Here is a 14,849-nt window from a genome sequence, read left to right as displayed (position 1 = left end):
AGTCAGCCACCAGGAAAAAGCCTAAAAAGAAAATAGGAAAGCACTAAACAGTTTGTTTTTCTGGCACCTCAGGATGAGATGACCTCAAGTTTGGGCCTTACCACAAAGAAAGCCCTCACGATCCTGAGAGACCAGTTGTCAGCACTTCTGGAGGGGCATCAGAAGGAGCGGAAAAAAGTGACTTCATGGAAGGTGAGGCACCAAACAGCACAAGGTTGGGCACTCAGTCTCCCCTTCTCAAAGTAAAGCTGAAGATTAAACAAAAGTTGGCTGCATTGCCTCCCACACTGCTGCTGCAGGTGTCCGGGTGTAGGACTGCTAAAGTCCTTGGGACCAAAGCAAGAATTACCTACGGGTATGTTTCTCTCAGCAGTTCTCTCCTGGATGCTGGAGCTCTACAGGAGCTTAGCTTCACCTGTGAAGGATCTAAGAGCTTCAAGAGCCACTAATGGCAGTGTGCCTAGGGGTTCCATATCAGGTGGAGAGAAAGAGCTGTGAAGCTCAACAGTCTCCCCTTGTCCACCATGTTTGTCTAGCATGTGCGTTGAATACAAAGTGCTAGTGTTTATGCACAGTACTTAAATGTTAAAAGTGTTCCTCTCTGGGTTAGTGACAATGGGGCAGCCTGGCACAGAAGCCTTTTCATTCTTCCAAGAGAGAGTAAAGTAGAGAGTGTTCACCCAGGCTAGCCAGCTGAGCAACCGTTAGTGCTGTAGCATTTGCATAACTGATCTGGGATGCTCTGTATCATTTTGAGGGGTTTTACAAAGTTGTGCTCATCCTGGAGTGTCAACTGCTGCCTTCACCCTTTCTCACTCTGCTTTTTCAAACGTCTGGCTCTGTATTTCATGAATGCTGACTGTTTGCTGCTCTCCTTTTGTAGGAGGTGTGGAGGAGCAGTTTTCTCTACCATGGTAACCGTTGCTCCTGTTTCCACTGGCCTGGTGCATCTCTGATGCTTCTGGCAGTGCTGTTGCTGCTGTGCTGCTATGGGAGCCAGCCACAGGGGAGGTAAGCAAAACATCCTATGCTGGTTAACTGAAGCAAGGTGGTAGTTTTATGTCGTCTCGACACTGTGTGTGGCTAACATACCAGTGTTGTCCCTCATTCTGTCTAGACATCTAGACATTAGCATACTCATACTGGTAATTCTGTGCCTATAATTCCCTTTCGCAAAACTTCAGCCAACTTAATTCTACTTCTAATAGACCCATAGAGTGTCCTATGGAGAGACTGATATTTTTTTTCTACAGCATTCCTAGATCTTGAAAAATCCTAAGGCATTATCGTAGTTAGGAAGGATTTTGAAACTGGAGAAGTTAGTGGCTCATAGGAGAAGTTACTGTGCTGTCACATGCGCCATAGCATGCCTTGACCGTATTTGTAAGGGTATTTTTTAATTGAGACGAGTCCTTTCAGACTTCTCTGGTGGCATTATTCTAAAGAAGAAGTGTGATCATAGCTCCCCTGCTATTCTTTTTTAGCCATAAGTCTGTGGGATGTAGGAATAAACAATTGAGCAGGTGTGCATTTATCTCTGTGGGTGGCTCGCAGTGTATTCTGCTCATTTACTTAAACCTCATCTGCTTTCTGCTTTCTTCTGTTTTGCTGTGCAAAGCCAAGGTGCTGAGATAGTTAATGCACTGGCACTCTTCCTCCTTCTCCTCTTGGATCTCTTCATGATCGGGCGTCAAGAGAGGCTGAAGTGCAGAGAGGTGGAGAGGAGACTTCAGACAATCATTGATAAGATAAATGGTGAGGTCTCATTCATCTGTCTATTTGCATTAAAGTTTTCCTCCTGTTGGATTTTTCTCCAAACCTGATCACATACGTTACTAATTGAGCTTACTAGCCTTCCCCTATGTTACACAGAAATAAGCTGTGAGAATTGTGTCCTACTCATGCCTGTCCTGTAGAATAGTTACTTTGAGCTGTCATGTGGCCATGTGCTTCCAATCTCTGTTATCAGGTAGGCGTCTGTTATGTCTGTGCTTTGGAGTAATTCAAATCCTCAGTATCTTACAAAAATATCTGCCTTGCAGCAGATGATGAGAGAAGAATATGTGGGGTTGTACCACAACATAGAACAGAAGGAAATAAATTACTGTGCGTGAGCATCATCTCAACGGGGGCTTTTGAACCTGAGGAGGCAGTTCATTTCAGTGCGGCATTTTTAAGAACAGCCTTTAGCTTTTCCATTGTACAAGTATGTATTTAAGGTTATAAAATGACTATGTTTAGTTGTTAATACTGGGTGGAGAGAGAGGGGAAAAGCCTTCAAGAAGAAAGAGAGAGATGATAAAAGATCATGGGAATGGACTGAGCTTAGCACTGGAGGACCTATAGCCACTACAGGATGTAAACTGAGGTATGATTGGCTCCTCCAGAATTGTTATCACTTAATTCTTTCACACTTTGTGCTTTCAGATACACTTGGCAAAGAGGTGAAATGGCCAGACTCCATGTACCCTGACCTTCACATGCCTTATGCCCCATCCTGGTCCCTTCATTGGGCCTACAGGGATGGTCATCTTGTCAACCTGCCTGTGAGCCTGTTAGTAGAAGGAGATGTCATTGCTTTGAGGCCAGGTCAGGAGTCATTTGCTTCTCTGAGAGGGATTAAGGTAACTTGCTTTCTTATTTCCCTGGCCTGTAACAATATATTTCCCAGGATTTTCTTGCTAATACTCTAATTCCCAATGTACAGATTATTGGAGTGTTTGATTTCTTCTGACCTTGAAAATAGCTTGAAATTCCAGTTCAGTCAAGGACGGTGCTTCGTTAGACAGACTGCATCTTCTCTATGAACTCCTAAACCCAATGGACAGGAGACGCTAATGTGATACCAAAGCACCATATTTCCATCTCTTCTGGGTTGAGGGGAAATTGTAATGTGCTGCTAAATTATAAGGGAAGTGAATCTATCCAGTAGGATGATATGACATACAACCCTCCTAACTTTATCCTGTTTTTTATGTGCAGAAATAAAGTTTGTCTGCTTTGACCTTCTCCTTACTACTGATTTATTATAGAAGAAGATAATATAAAATACCTGGGGTAGAAGTAAATCAACAAATCAATTACAAGATCTATGCGAAGATTTTGCTCCTTGAAGAAGATTGGAAAAACTTTAAAGCTTGAAATTTACCTTTGTTGGTTTTTATTGTAACTTTCACTTCAAATGCCAATTTTCATGAAATAACCAGATGTGCTTGAACACAAGCATTTCATTTTGCTTCAAGTTTGAAGCAACAGTTTAGCTAATGAATTTTTGAGAGCTGAGAGAGGGAACTATGACAAACACGTACTGTGTCACTTGCAGTGGGAGGGATCCTGCTGGACTAAACCTCCAGTCCCTCGCAGCAGGATTCCACCGAGGCCCCGACTGTACAGCCTTTGGGCTCTCTGACTTCTTTTCTAGGATGATGAGCACATAGTTCTGGAGCCAGGAGATCTGTTTCCACCTTTCTCACCTCCGCCCTCCCCAAGGGGAGAAGTGAAGAAGGGACCTCAGAACCCTCAGCTGTATCGTCTCTTCCGTGTCTTGAAGACCCCAATAATAGATAATGTTAGGTGGGTTAAATACAGTGCACAAGGCCTGCACAGCTTGTCTACGTCCTTGTTGCTGCCTTGTGTCGGCAAAGAATGAGACTTACCAGTCCAGGACAGGAATTTTCAAATATGCTGTGCTGTGTTTTCTTTCTTACCTGGGAATGCTATGAGTCTCTTACTGTCTGTCTTCAGTTGTCCTCCTTAACTGGTAGGTTAGGCTAATATATAAAACCACATATATGCTAAGTATTACTATTCAGCTCATTACCTTCCAACTAAATTTGAACAATGCAGGGAGGTCACAGATTTCATGCATTTGATGCAACCAGTGATAAGACACCCTTTGGTCAACTGGAGATACAGATATCTGAATGTCCTGTTGGAGTTTCAGTGCACATTGGGGCCATGGAGCCTTCCTGTTAAGCGGGTGATGAGACCTGGGGAGTTTGCTCAACAGCACTGCAAATTTACCATGGCAAGTGCAACACTTATTGTAGAACTTGGCTTCTCTTTTGAAGGTCATCCCTCATAGCATAGGGTGAACGTAGTGTTCTAACCAGGTCTATTAGGAGGTTTATATCTGAGGAAAGTGCAGGGTTAGGGTCTTGGTTGCTGAAATCTCAAGCTGTTTTCCATTTTTTAGGTGGTGTCTGGAAATGGCTTTGTCACGTCCTGTGACAGCCCTGGATAATGAGAGATTCACTGTACAGTCAGTGATGCTGAAATATGCTGTCCCTATTGTACTGGTAGGTCTCATTTCAAGCCTTTGTTGTTGAATATAACCATGTTTTGTCAATAAAAGTGAAGAATTTGCAGCCATCAACAGGAAATTATGGCCAGGCCCTAACTCATGCAGCTGACTCTGTGTGTACCTTGGGTAGTTCAGAGAAGCAAAGATGCTGAGCCATCTAGCAGTGAGAGTGGAGGGAGGAACTGCAGCAGCAGACCAAGTATATCTTCCAGAATTTCCCAGGGCTGAGAATGTTACAAGGCAGTGAAAACTCCTTCGCTACAAGTACTAGTAGTTAGCTGACAGTATCATCTCTGTTTGAATTGCAGGCTGGCTTCCTGATCACCAATGCTGTGCGCTTCATTTTCAAAGCTCCTGGAATTGCTTCTTGGCAGTACACTCTTCTTCAGCTACAGGTAAAGGGGAGCTTTGAGCTCCACTACACCTCCTCCCCAAGCACCCCTGAGACTGATTTCCTCCCTCAGCGACTTGCTTCATCCCATGACAGCATCCTATGCACGGCCTTGTGCATGCTGGATCCAGGAGCTCTCAGTGAAGCAGGACAACAGCTCTACTCTGGCCATTCCTCCTAGACTGCCCTTTATCTTGTTTGCTCTCTCTCACTTGCCATTTATGTGTGTGTATATATATATATGGTATCCTTTGCCTTTAAACTTGAAAGAGTTTATGCCAAATTCAGCAGGAAAACCAGCTGTAAGTTGGTGTGATTTATTCATGGCCTTCTTCATTACAAACCCCTAAGGGTGTGTGTGTCTCCCCTCCTGTGTTTCTCCCTGTGTTGCACTGCTTCCAGTGCAAGCAGTCTCCTTCCTTCCTGCCATTGCCTTTTACCCATCCTCTCACTGTGGTGGAAAAGATGTCATGTGAGAGGTCTGACTTCTTGTTGTCTCTGTGCTTGCTGGTGATTACAAATGTTTTTTCAGGTGAATGGTGTCCTACCCATCCTTCCATTGCTCTTTCCCATCCTGTGGATTCTTGCTACAGCCTTTGGAGAAGCCAGAGTCTTGGCCCAGATGAGCAAGGCCTCATCCACCTCACTGGTAGGTATCTCTCCACATCAAACCATTGCAGGGAAAAGGGCAGGAGATGAGAAGGGCTCTGTGAAGTGAGCACAATGAATTCAGCAGATGTGTCCACTTGTAAAAGCTTGTTGGATCTTTGGTTGTTCCCAGCTATGCCCTCTCCCTGGAGCACATTGTGGCTTCTTCTTGAACAGATGTTTTAATTTTTTCAACCTGTGTACAGATATCCCAAGGTGATAGGAAGCTCCAGTGATTCCATAAATCTCTTCAAGGCATGTGCTTTCTGTCAGCTAAATACAATCTGTCAGATGAGTTAACATGGAGATAAATGCCCTGTGGTGGCTGCAACTAGGGAACATTTAGCCACTGAGAAGGAATGGGATACATGAGATTCTCTGCAATCCCCTGTTTTAACATGCGGGCTGAACAGCCGTTTCTTGAGGCTCTGGGGCTTCACTTGCAGGCATGGCCTTTGCAGTGGGTCAGAGAGTAGGAGAAATTTCTGGTGGTTGTGCTGGTTTGGGGAGTGAAGTTTGGTAGTCTGATGGGGGTGTGATCTGGAACTGGGTGCGCCGATGGGTGTCTCTTGCTCTCGCCTGGTGGCAGTGTTGGTGAGACGCACTGTGCTATGTTTGTCTTCTGTGCTGACTTCTGTTATGCCTGTACTTGGACAGTGTTTCTCTCTCCTTCTTGTCCTTTCTTGGCCTCTGTGGCCCTGGGTCTGTGTTTTATATTCCTTTTCCTATAGGTTGTATATGACTAAGCTGCCTGTGTTCTGGGAGGGAGGACACGTTACCTCCCTCAGTGGAGTTTGCACCTTTACCATCTCTTTTCAGTGTTTTCTCCACTTTACCTCTCCCACGCATTCTCAGCATCACTTGGTTTCTGTCTTTGGAACCTTCCTCTTTCCCTTCACACCTTGCTGTTTGGCTGGGAAAAGCCAGAGCTCCTTGGCTTCCCTGCTTCATCATTCTCAACATACCCATTTGCCCTGTCACTCATACTTGCACCTTCCTTGTGTTCTTTCCTGTCTTCTCCTTTTTCTTGTCCAGGCAACTCAGTCTGTCCAGCCAGCTCTTTCTGTGACATTTCAAACATGATCCTCCATCCTTGCTGCTGCAGAACAGCCGTTGTGATGTGCCTTGGTCATTCTCCCCCTTAACTAGGGCAGTCTTCTCTCGGCCTCTCTATTTCACTCCTTCCTTCTCTCTACTCTGTTCAAAATGTAGCAGGTAAGACTCTCTTCCTCTCCAGTCACTTGGCCTGTGTGATGCTCTTCTCCACCTTCTGCCCCCTCCCATCGTGTTCAAGCTGTTTGATTCCCAGTTTTTCAAGGCCATAGGTGACCTTGTGACTGGTTAGTCAGACATCCTGCAGGGTAAAAACCAGTGCCCCCGCAAACGAGCCACTGCCTCAAGTTGCTACAGTTGGACTACAGCAGCATTCCTTTTAGAAGGGAATTTGATGTTAGTTTGAAAACATTTGTACTGCCTTTGATAGGTTGTTTCAGTGATTATTTACCTTCACTGCTAAAAATGGGCATTCTATGTTAGTGGGAATTTTTGTAGTGTCTGATTTCCAGCCCTTGGAACATTTACATCTTTTGTCTCCTAGATTTAAGAGCACATCAATCAAATTTCTGGTCTGTTATAGCTGCTCACTTTCCCTTTTACCGTCTCTTTGGTTAAGTAAACAGTTTAAGCACCTTGAGTCACTATAAGCATATTTTCCAACCCTCTAATCTTTCTCTTGGCTTTCCTCTTAGCTTTCTCCAGTGTTTCAGGATCACTGTAGAATTATGACTCTCCAAACCCCACAAAATATTCCAGTAACAGTTGTGCTTGTGCTAAATTTCAGAATAATTTGGACTTTCTACTCTACGTTCCCTTGCTGGTGCAACAAAGGCTCATATTAGATCTTTTAGCCACTGCTTTAAATGGCCAGGTTTTGTTCAGCTGATAATCTACAGTTACTGCTTTCTAAGACAGAGTCCTCATCCTTTAAGTCCAACCTTAATTTTTGCTCCTAGGTATGCAACCTTCCTTTTGTGCCTGTTGGTGTGCATGTTTTTGCTTATTTATCAAGCAAACCATATTGTTCTGTAACAGTGGTCTGTTCTCTTTATTATTGGACCCTGCCCCAAACTTTGTATAGTTTACAGTCTGTATCAGTAATGTTTTTTTAGTTTTCTTTCAGGCTATTAACAAAATACCCAGAATTTGTCCCTGCTTGAGCTAGTAATGCATCCTATGGCAAATAATTCCTCAGTTTCTGTTCCATTTGGAGATAGTCTATTTCTAATATATTTAATATGGGCCCTATTTCTCCAGTATTACTCGAGTTTTTGTTAGAAAACCAGTAAAGCATTTTGTATCAAGTCAAAGTACCAAGTGGTCTACGTCAAAAGCATTACTTTTATCAGTCAAATTTGTAATTTTGTCAAAAAAGATATCACAATAGTTTGATGAGATTTATTACTCATATACTTGTGGTGTTTGGCACTGGTTGTATTATTCCGTGTCTTTTCTTTTAATTGAGTCTCATATTAGCTGCTCTGTTACTCTGTCTGAAATCAAAGTCTGTCTGGGGTCCTGTGGTAACTTGGTTTGTTCTCCTTACCCTTTTTAGGCATTGGCACCACATTAGCTTTCTTCCATTGCACTGGGACTTAATCCATGCTTCAAGCCTTGTGCAGAATCAGCAGTAACAGTCAGAAAGTTGTCCAGACCTGCTAATTTAAACATATTTACTTTCTGTAGCTACTGTTAGAATGGGAAATATTTCATATTTATCATATGGTATGATTATATCACTGCATAAGGAATAGCAATATTTATGTTACACGTCTGCCTTGCCTGCAATATCATTTGCAATTTCACTGTCTTCAACAAGCAGTGGACTGGTTTTAATTACCTACTGGTATACTTTTTCTTATTTTTATGTTAATTTTTACTTCTATTTTCACTTCCACTCAAAACTGGACTTTTTTATTTTTACTATGGGATTGTTGCTTTTTAAAATTTTAATAAAATATTGTTAAACAGTTCCTAATTATCCTTCATAGTTCTCAGTTTAAATTATTTCTGACAAATTTGTTTTGGCTTTTTTCAGCTTTGTTAAACTGATCCTTTTTAAAGTGCCAGATATGCATTATTATTATTTGGGGTGTCATTTTATTTACATACAAATGTAATTGCCATATTCACTTATGCTTATGAATATACTTAAATTTAAACTGTTTTTCAAAATTACATCTACTGTGGAATTCCTTTGTGCTGGATGCACAGATTTTGAGTTAGTAAATTTCTCGGTGTAATTCCAAGAGCCCCATGGTAGTGCCCTGCTATAATTTCTTTTCATTTCCTATCCACATCCCATTCACGTCATCTCATTCCTCTGTGTCCATTGTTTTTGAAGCATCTGCTTTTACAACCACTCTTCTAGCTCCCTTCTTTTAGCTGACCCATACAGCTTAAAAACAGATCAGTCAATCCTGGCTCTTTCTGTCTAAAAATAACCATCCAGAAAGAGCCTCCTCTGGGTCTAATTGCTGTTATTTTCTCTGTAGACATTTAGGTAATGACTGTGTGTTCTTCTGTGATGTACAGCACCAAGCACTTTGACTGTGCTTCACAAGTAGATAAAGACATAGTCCATTAAAGACTTAATTGCTTTGATGAATTATTGGTCTGCCTTGGTATAGCGATTCCCACAGAGCAGGACTCCTGCTTTCTTCTCTCTGAAGGCACAGTATTTAGGGAAGGATGTTCCTCATGGCACACTTCTGAGCACAATTATAGTAACTGGTCTCTTCTCTTGCTGCAGCTTGCTAAGTTTTCAGAGGACACTCTCAGCAGCTACACAGAGATGGTATCTTCTCAGGTACTATTATTATGAATTGTTTTCTTCCATCTTCACTGCAGAACTTCATGATATCCTTTCCCTTCCTCTCTGATCTCCTGCTTGTTCCTAGACCCTTTTTACTTGTGTCAGTTGTCCATTGTCACTCATTTGCTGCTTTAATTGGCTATGCATGCAGGTTGCATGTCTTTCCCCTACACCTTCCCATGTAAATGCTGCTCTGCTGACCAGAGATTGTGGTGACTTTGATACTGAGTCCAGTTGTGCTTTTCTGAATATTGCAAATGATTTGAAATCAACTTTTTCTGTCCTGAAGAAAGTACCTCTTTCAAGTCCTCCTGTTCGAGGAGTAAAATAAACTTTTTATAGTGTGTGTCAGAAAGAAGGGAAGTATTTTGCTTGTACCAGAAAAACCTCCTTCTTCAAGCCAAAACTAAAGAACAGAGGGGATGGTGGTCAGCACCAAGACCAAATGTGAAGAGGGGAACATGGGATGTTCAGGCTAAAAGTCTGATCCTGTTTCATAGGCTCCTTAACAAGCTTAAGCACATTACTAGTGCTTCCAAAGCTGGGGCAAATAAACATTCAGAAGACCTTTTTCTGGGGGAGGAACTGCATCTGGCTACTCTATAAATTGCATCATCCAGATTAAACAGGTGGGTAGAGGAAAGACACTTTTCTGTCTAATCTGGCATTAAGATTCCCCTTTCCATAAGGAGGCAGATGGACTCCAGGAGTGATTAAAAATCCCTAGATATTATAAGAATCAATTCATATCTCCTTGCTCCCAGCCACACAGAGGAGTGCACATGGATGCACACACACACGCTTCCTTTGCTGAATATTTTGTTGTCTTCCTATGCCAGTTCATCATTTAGCTGAGATGTTTTTCAGGTGTTAAATGGGAGTGATTTGAGCTGACCTTCCTCGTTGAAAAGATCTGCTTCTTTCCTTTTGTACCTATGTAACATTTTTGCTTATGAGAAACAGGTTTAAATAAGCTTTTTTTCTTCCTGGTGGTACCTCATGATTGTTTTGCATTATGGCTGTACTAACACTTAGGATCTAAGGAACTTGATCTAAGGAGCTTTGGGAGAAGTGCTCTGCTGTGACAGCATTCCAGAACAACAGCTAAAAAGCAGTAAAATAACACTGTAATGCAAACCTGGTTTTGCTGGCTTTAGGAGTGCACAGAGAAAAACATACAGCTCTGGTGCTTGGATTGATTGCTGCCATCCAGATTCCCTCTGGAACATTTTCATGTGGAAGATGAAGGGTGCCAACTTGACATTTTAATTTTGCAAAATATCCCTTTCTTTCAGTTTATTACCATGTTGATTACAATTCATTTGTAATGATGGAGTAGTCAGGGCACCTTGGCTTTATTTCCAACATTGTCACTGCCTCAGTAAGTAACCTTGGGCAAGTCACCTCACCACAGTGACTCCATTTACCCGATTTGCAGCATGGTGATCGTAAGCTTAAGGCCTCAAACTCTATAATCCAAGGGGATGAGAGTTACTTTATGAAAAAATACTAAGACATAACAATTGATTCACCCTGAATGAAATCACTTCAGAGTTCCTTCCTGTTTTTGGATAGACAAAGGTAGTTTCAGTGAATTCTCAGTTCAACAATCAGACTGTCTGTTAGCATCCTCTGGAAGGGGGAAGAAATGCCTTTCCCTTGAGAACATCAGCACCATATCAGTTAACAGGTTCCCATGGAGATCGATGTTTATCTTACAGTGTATCACTGTGTTGAACCTCAAAGCAGGTAATGTCATACTCCCTTTCTTCCTTCTCTCCCCTCATCTTTCACTGAAGGAGTCTTTAATCGGTTGATGTCCTGTGCTTTCCTCGGCAGGAAATGATACGCTGTATCTGGAGCCACTTCCTCTGTGTTTTAAAAGGCAAATCCCCAACTCTGAGCTTCACTTCCAGCTTGCTTCATAGTCTGGGATCCGTCACTGTGAGTATTGCTGGGTTGTCAGAAGGAGGAGCCCTACGTGGTTGCTTAATTTGCATCGTTCATGTCGTCCTTCCCTGAGCATAGACTGTTAGCAGTCAGTTCACTGTGCTGGAATTAGAAACCCTTCAGGCACCTGTCTTTGTAGAAGAGTTTATAACTGTCTTGTCTTGTCCAAGCAGCACATTCACAGGCTAAAACAATGGTTAGAGATACTCTGTGGCATCTAACAGGATGCCTGTATTTTCCAGCTCTGGTTCTGGTACCATAACCCTCTTGACTCCTGTTCAAGAACCAGCTCGTTCAGATCCTGATAAGGTACTAGCTGGTGAAACTGGTTGAGTAGTTGCTTCCTTCCCGTGGTCTTCATGCCTAGTTTTGCAATATCCTGAGATAAAATTGGTGTTAAACAACCCATCAATCCTGCTAGAGCAAAGAATTCTCAGATTTCTTGGAGGGTTATTAGGTGCGGTTTCCTAAGACAGAAGGTTGGCAAAGGAGAGACTTGTATGTCTTCCCATGTGTTTATTAAATTTGTGACATTTACAATTTACATGTGACATGCATGAACACTGAGACATGTTTTCACTGAGATTTTGCTTTCTTGGGGGTGTTGTGGGATGTTCTAGGTGCTCTGCTGTGTAGACAAGCAGGGGATTCTTTCCTGGCCAAACCCCAGCCCAGAGACTGTTCTGTTCTTCAGTGGGAAGGTGGAACCACCTCATGATAGCCATGAAGATCTGACTGATGAGCTCTCTACACGGTCCTTCTGCCATCCTGAAATGGAAGACGAGGTGAGGGATATGTAATCCATAATGTAGTATATTGGCTCTAATCATAGTTTGACTGACACGCACAACGTGGTATTATAGAGGGGGCCCTTTGCTTGTAGAGAAGTCCTGTGCCATAATTCTTTGCTTAAAAGATAAAGAAGCAGCAAGGATGAGATCCTCTTCTACGGGAGTCCTAAAGCAGCCTGTGAATCAGTAGTGGCTCATGTTCAACCACTAAATCACCACTGTTCATTCTGTTGGTCTCTTGCAGCCCCATGAAAGAGATGCTTTGCTCTCTGGCCCCCTGGCAGACACAGTCCACATGACCAATGAGCAAGAGAGGAACAACTGGTCTAGTGACCCTCCAAAGGCTCCCGATGCCCATGCCCACCGAAAGCCAAACAGCAGAAGCAAACATCCCTCTGGGTCCAATGTGAGTTTTAGCAAGGATACGGAGGGTGGAGAGGAGGAACATACTCAGGTAAGACATACTGAAGGGGCACACAATTAGTCTTTTGTGGAGCTATAAGACAGACTTAAACCCGTAGAGTCTCCCCTCTTGGGAATTTAATTGGGAATTCCCTGTGGATTCTAGGCTCAAGCTGTGTTCATTGTAACCAATTAGAATTTTCCTGTCTGTTGGACCAGGTTGTTGGTGACAGTGAGGTGTTGGCTTGTGAGGCTGAAGACTTTGTGTGTGACTACCACCTTGAGATGCTTAGCCTGTCCCAAGACCAGCAGAATCCCTCCTGCATCCAGTTTGATGACTCCAACTGGCAGATGCACTTGAATTCCCTCAAGCCTCTGGGCCTGAATGTGCTGCTCAACCTCTGCAATGCCAGTGTGACAGAGTGTCTGTGCCGCTTCTCTGACCACCTCTGTAACATTGCCCTCCAGGAAACTCACAATGCCGTGCTGCCTGTCCATGTGCCCTGGGGCCTCTGTGAGCTTGCCAGGCTAATAGGTAAGGAGAAGTTGGATGAGCGGACACAGAGAAATCAGAGCTGTCAATAGTCACTTAATCCTTAGAGAGCACAAGAAAAATGTTTCCCCAGTCCTGGTTGCTGAGAAGGTGGAATTACAGAGCTGACTGTTGTTGTTCGGTTGCCAAAAGAGTCTATTAAAGAGATTGCTTTTGGCAAGTTCTGACATGATAGACACTATCAAAGGAACAAAAGTCATCAAGGAAATTTCCAGCCAGTCCTGGCTAGGCTTGGTATTCTTCTGGCTTAAGTATGCCAATCTCGTCAGGAGACAAAGAATAGCTGCTAATGGACAGATAGCTGTCCTGTCTTTACAGTAATGCTTTATCAGGAGTTTGGGTATAAATGATGTGAGGTACCTCAGCTCATTTTATAGATGGGAAAACCGAGGCATAGGGGAGGTAAGAGGTTAGAGGCAACACTAGGATTAAAATCTGGAAACTCTTGAACTCACTTCTGTGCCTGTCCTTCAATGTCACAGTTCCTGTCTTCTATGAACCAGAAGCATGAAAGCTGTAATTACTAATAACATCTAGTCCTTCTGAACATTTTTCATCATAGATCTTGAGCCATCTTGGTGTAGATGCACAGTGAGCACAGCTCACCTACCTATTGCTGGGGAGGTGTCAAAAGAGCGCAGGCAAAATGAGCGCAGGAGCAGGAGAGAGGACCTTTCTTTTGCTTTGGGTAGAGCCTAATTTTTCTCCTCCTTATGTTCACGTTTCAGGTTTCACACCAGGTGCTAAAGATCTTTTCAAGCAGGAGAACTATTTGGCCTTGTACCGCTTGCCAAGTGATGAGATGGTTAAGGAAACAATCCTAGGGAAGCTTTCATCGATCACCAAGAGAAGACCACCCCTGAGCCACATGATTAACCTGTTCGTGAAGGACACCACTACCAGTAAGGCTGCTCCTTTCTTTGGGCATCCACTTGGTATGGGAGGATCTTTTCCACAGGGAGCATAGAAAATGTCAGACTGGAATAGTCTGGAGTCCCTGTGGGGTGATAGCCTTGCTCTGCCTATGGCCAGTACAGATATGCTCAACAAACCTTAGTGATCAGTGCTATGGCATACTGAGGGGGGGAGGAATTCTTCGCAGCTCTGGCTCAGTCCAGAATCATAAATAACTTTTAAAATTTATCTTAGATAGCACATAGTAAACCTATTTTCTGGGACCAAATGGCAGTGCAGAGCAAGGTGGAGGTTTTATTGGGTTTTGAATAGACTTCATTATGGTAGTGAAACTGATACTGCACAGGGTTGAATATTACTCAGGGTTTTCGCTAGTGATGCTCATCCTTCTGATAACCCAAATCATAAATCATTATCTTAGTGAGTTGTCTAGTATATTATATTGCATACTCTATTTCTATATTGCATACTAATAAGAAATCACAGAAATCCCATGCAAACTCATGGTGACGATGAATACAATACCTGAAGCCATGCTGACTTCTCCACTCCTTCTACTCCTTCCTATTCTAATAGGAATGGGTTAGGATGGAAAGGATGTACAGCTGGGCACCATGAGGTCTTAAAGCACCTCAGCAAGATTTAACAGCCTGCCTGTCTCAGAGCTCTTAGTCTCTTCATAATACCTTAAATCGACTGAACTTGGCTCTCTGGAGTTGAAATATGTTCAATATTGAATCTGAAATATGATTATTATGCTGGCCAGATGTTTACCAGGTAAACTGTCTTCTCTTGCCCCATTCTTCTTAAATTTGTATCTTAATCTGGGGAGGAGCTTTTTCATTTGTCCTGATTGCTGCTATCTTGCCTTTGTGAGCAAGGATTTTTCTGATGCTGAGATTCTTAGTGTAGGGAAAAACCTTTAATGTTGCCTCATTTCAACTCCTTATCCTCATTTTTAAATGGTTTAGTTTAGAGGCTGGAGCTCAGACGAATACATGTGTGACCTGGATTATGCTGTCTAG

General features: G+C 42.9%; 1 protein-coding gene across 4 annotated transcripts in view; it reads left to right on the top strand.

Moving 5' to 3' along the window:
- The window catches only part of TMEM94 (transmembrane protein 94), a 51,577-nt gene that overhangs the window by 20,645 nt on the left and 16,083 nt on the right, over positions 1–14,849 (top strand). For 3 of the 4 annotated variants that reach the window (XM_076354015.1, XM_076354014.1, XM_076354017.1), the window contains 14 exons: positions 73–192; positions 884–1,011; positions 1,619–1,755; positions 2,428–2,624; positions 3,422–3,573; positions 4,196–4,298; positions 4,612–4,698; positions 5,227–5,343; positions 9,151–9,207; positions 11,053–11,157; positions 11,784–11,948; positions 12,199–12,408; positions 12,576–12,891; positions 13,638–13,811. In XM_076354015.1, coding sequence (XP_076210130.1) covers positions 73–192; positions 884–1,011; positions 1,619–1,755; positions 2,428–2,624; positions 3,422–3,573; positions 4,196–4,298; positions 4,612–4,698; positions 5,227–5,343; positions 9,151–9,207; positions 11,053–11,157; positions 11,784–11,948; positions 12,199–12,408; positions 12,576–12,891; positions 13,638–13,811 — 2,068 coding nt within the window. The remainder of the gene's footprint in view (positions 1–72; positions 193–883; positions 1,012–1,618; positions 1,756–2,427; positions 2,625–3,421; positions 3,574–4,195; positions 4,299–4,611; positions 4,699–5,226; positions 5,344–9,150; positions 9,208–11,052; positions 11,158–11,783; positions 11,949–12,198; positions 12,409–12,575; positions 12,892–13,637; positions 13,812–14,849) is intronic. The other variant, XM_076354016.1, reaches the window with a different exon arrangement.

This window comes from Aptenodytes patagonicus, chromosome 16 (assembly GCF_965638725.1).
Source record: "Aptenodytes patagonicus chromosome 16, bAptPat1.pri.cur, whole genome shotgun sequence".
Classification (NCBI taxonomy): Eukaryota; Metazoa; Chordata; class Aves; order Sphenisciformes; family Spheniscidae; genus Aptenodytes; species Aptenodytes patagonicus.
Note: the sequence above shows the minus strand (reverse complement) of the source record. Positions and strands in the feature narration are given on the sequence as shown.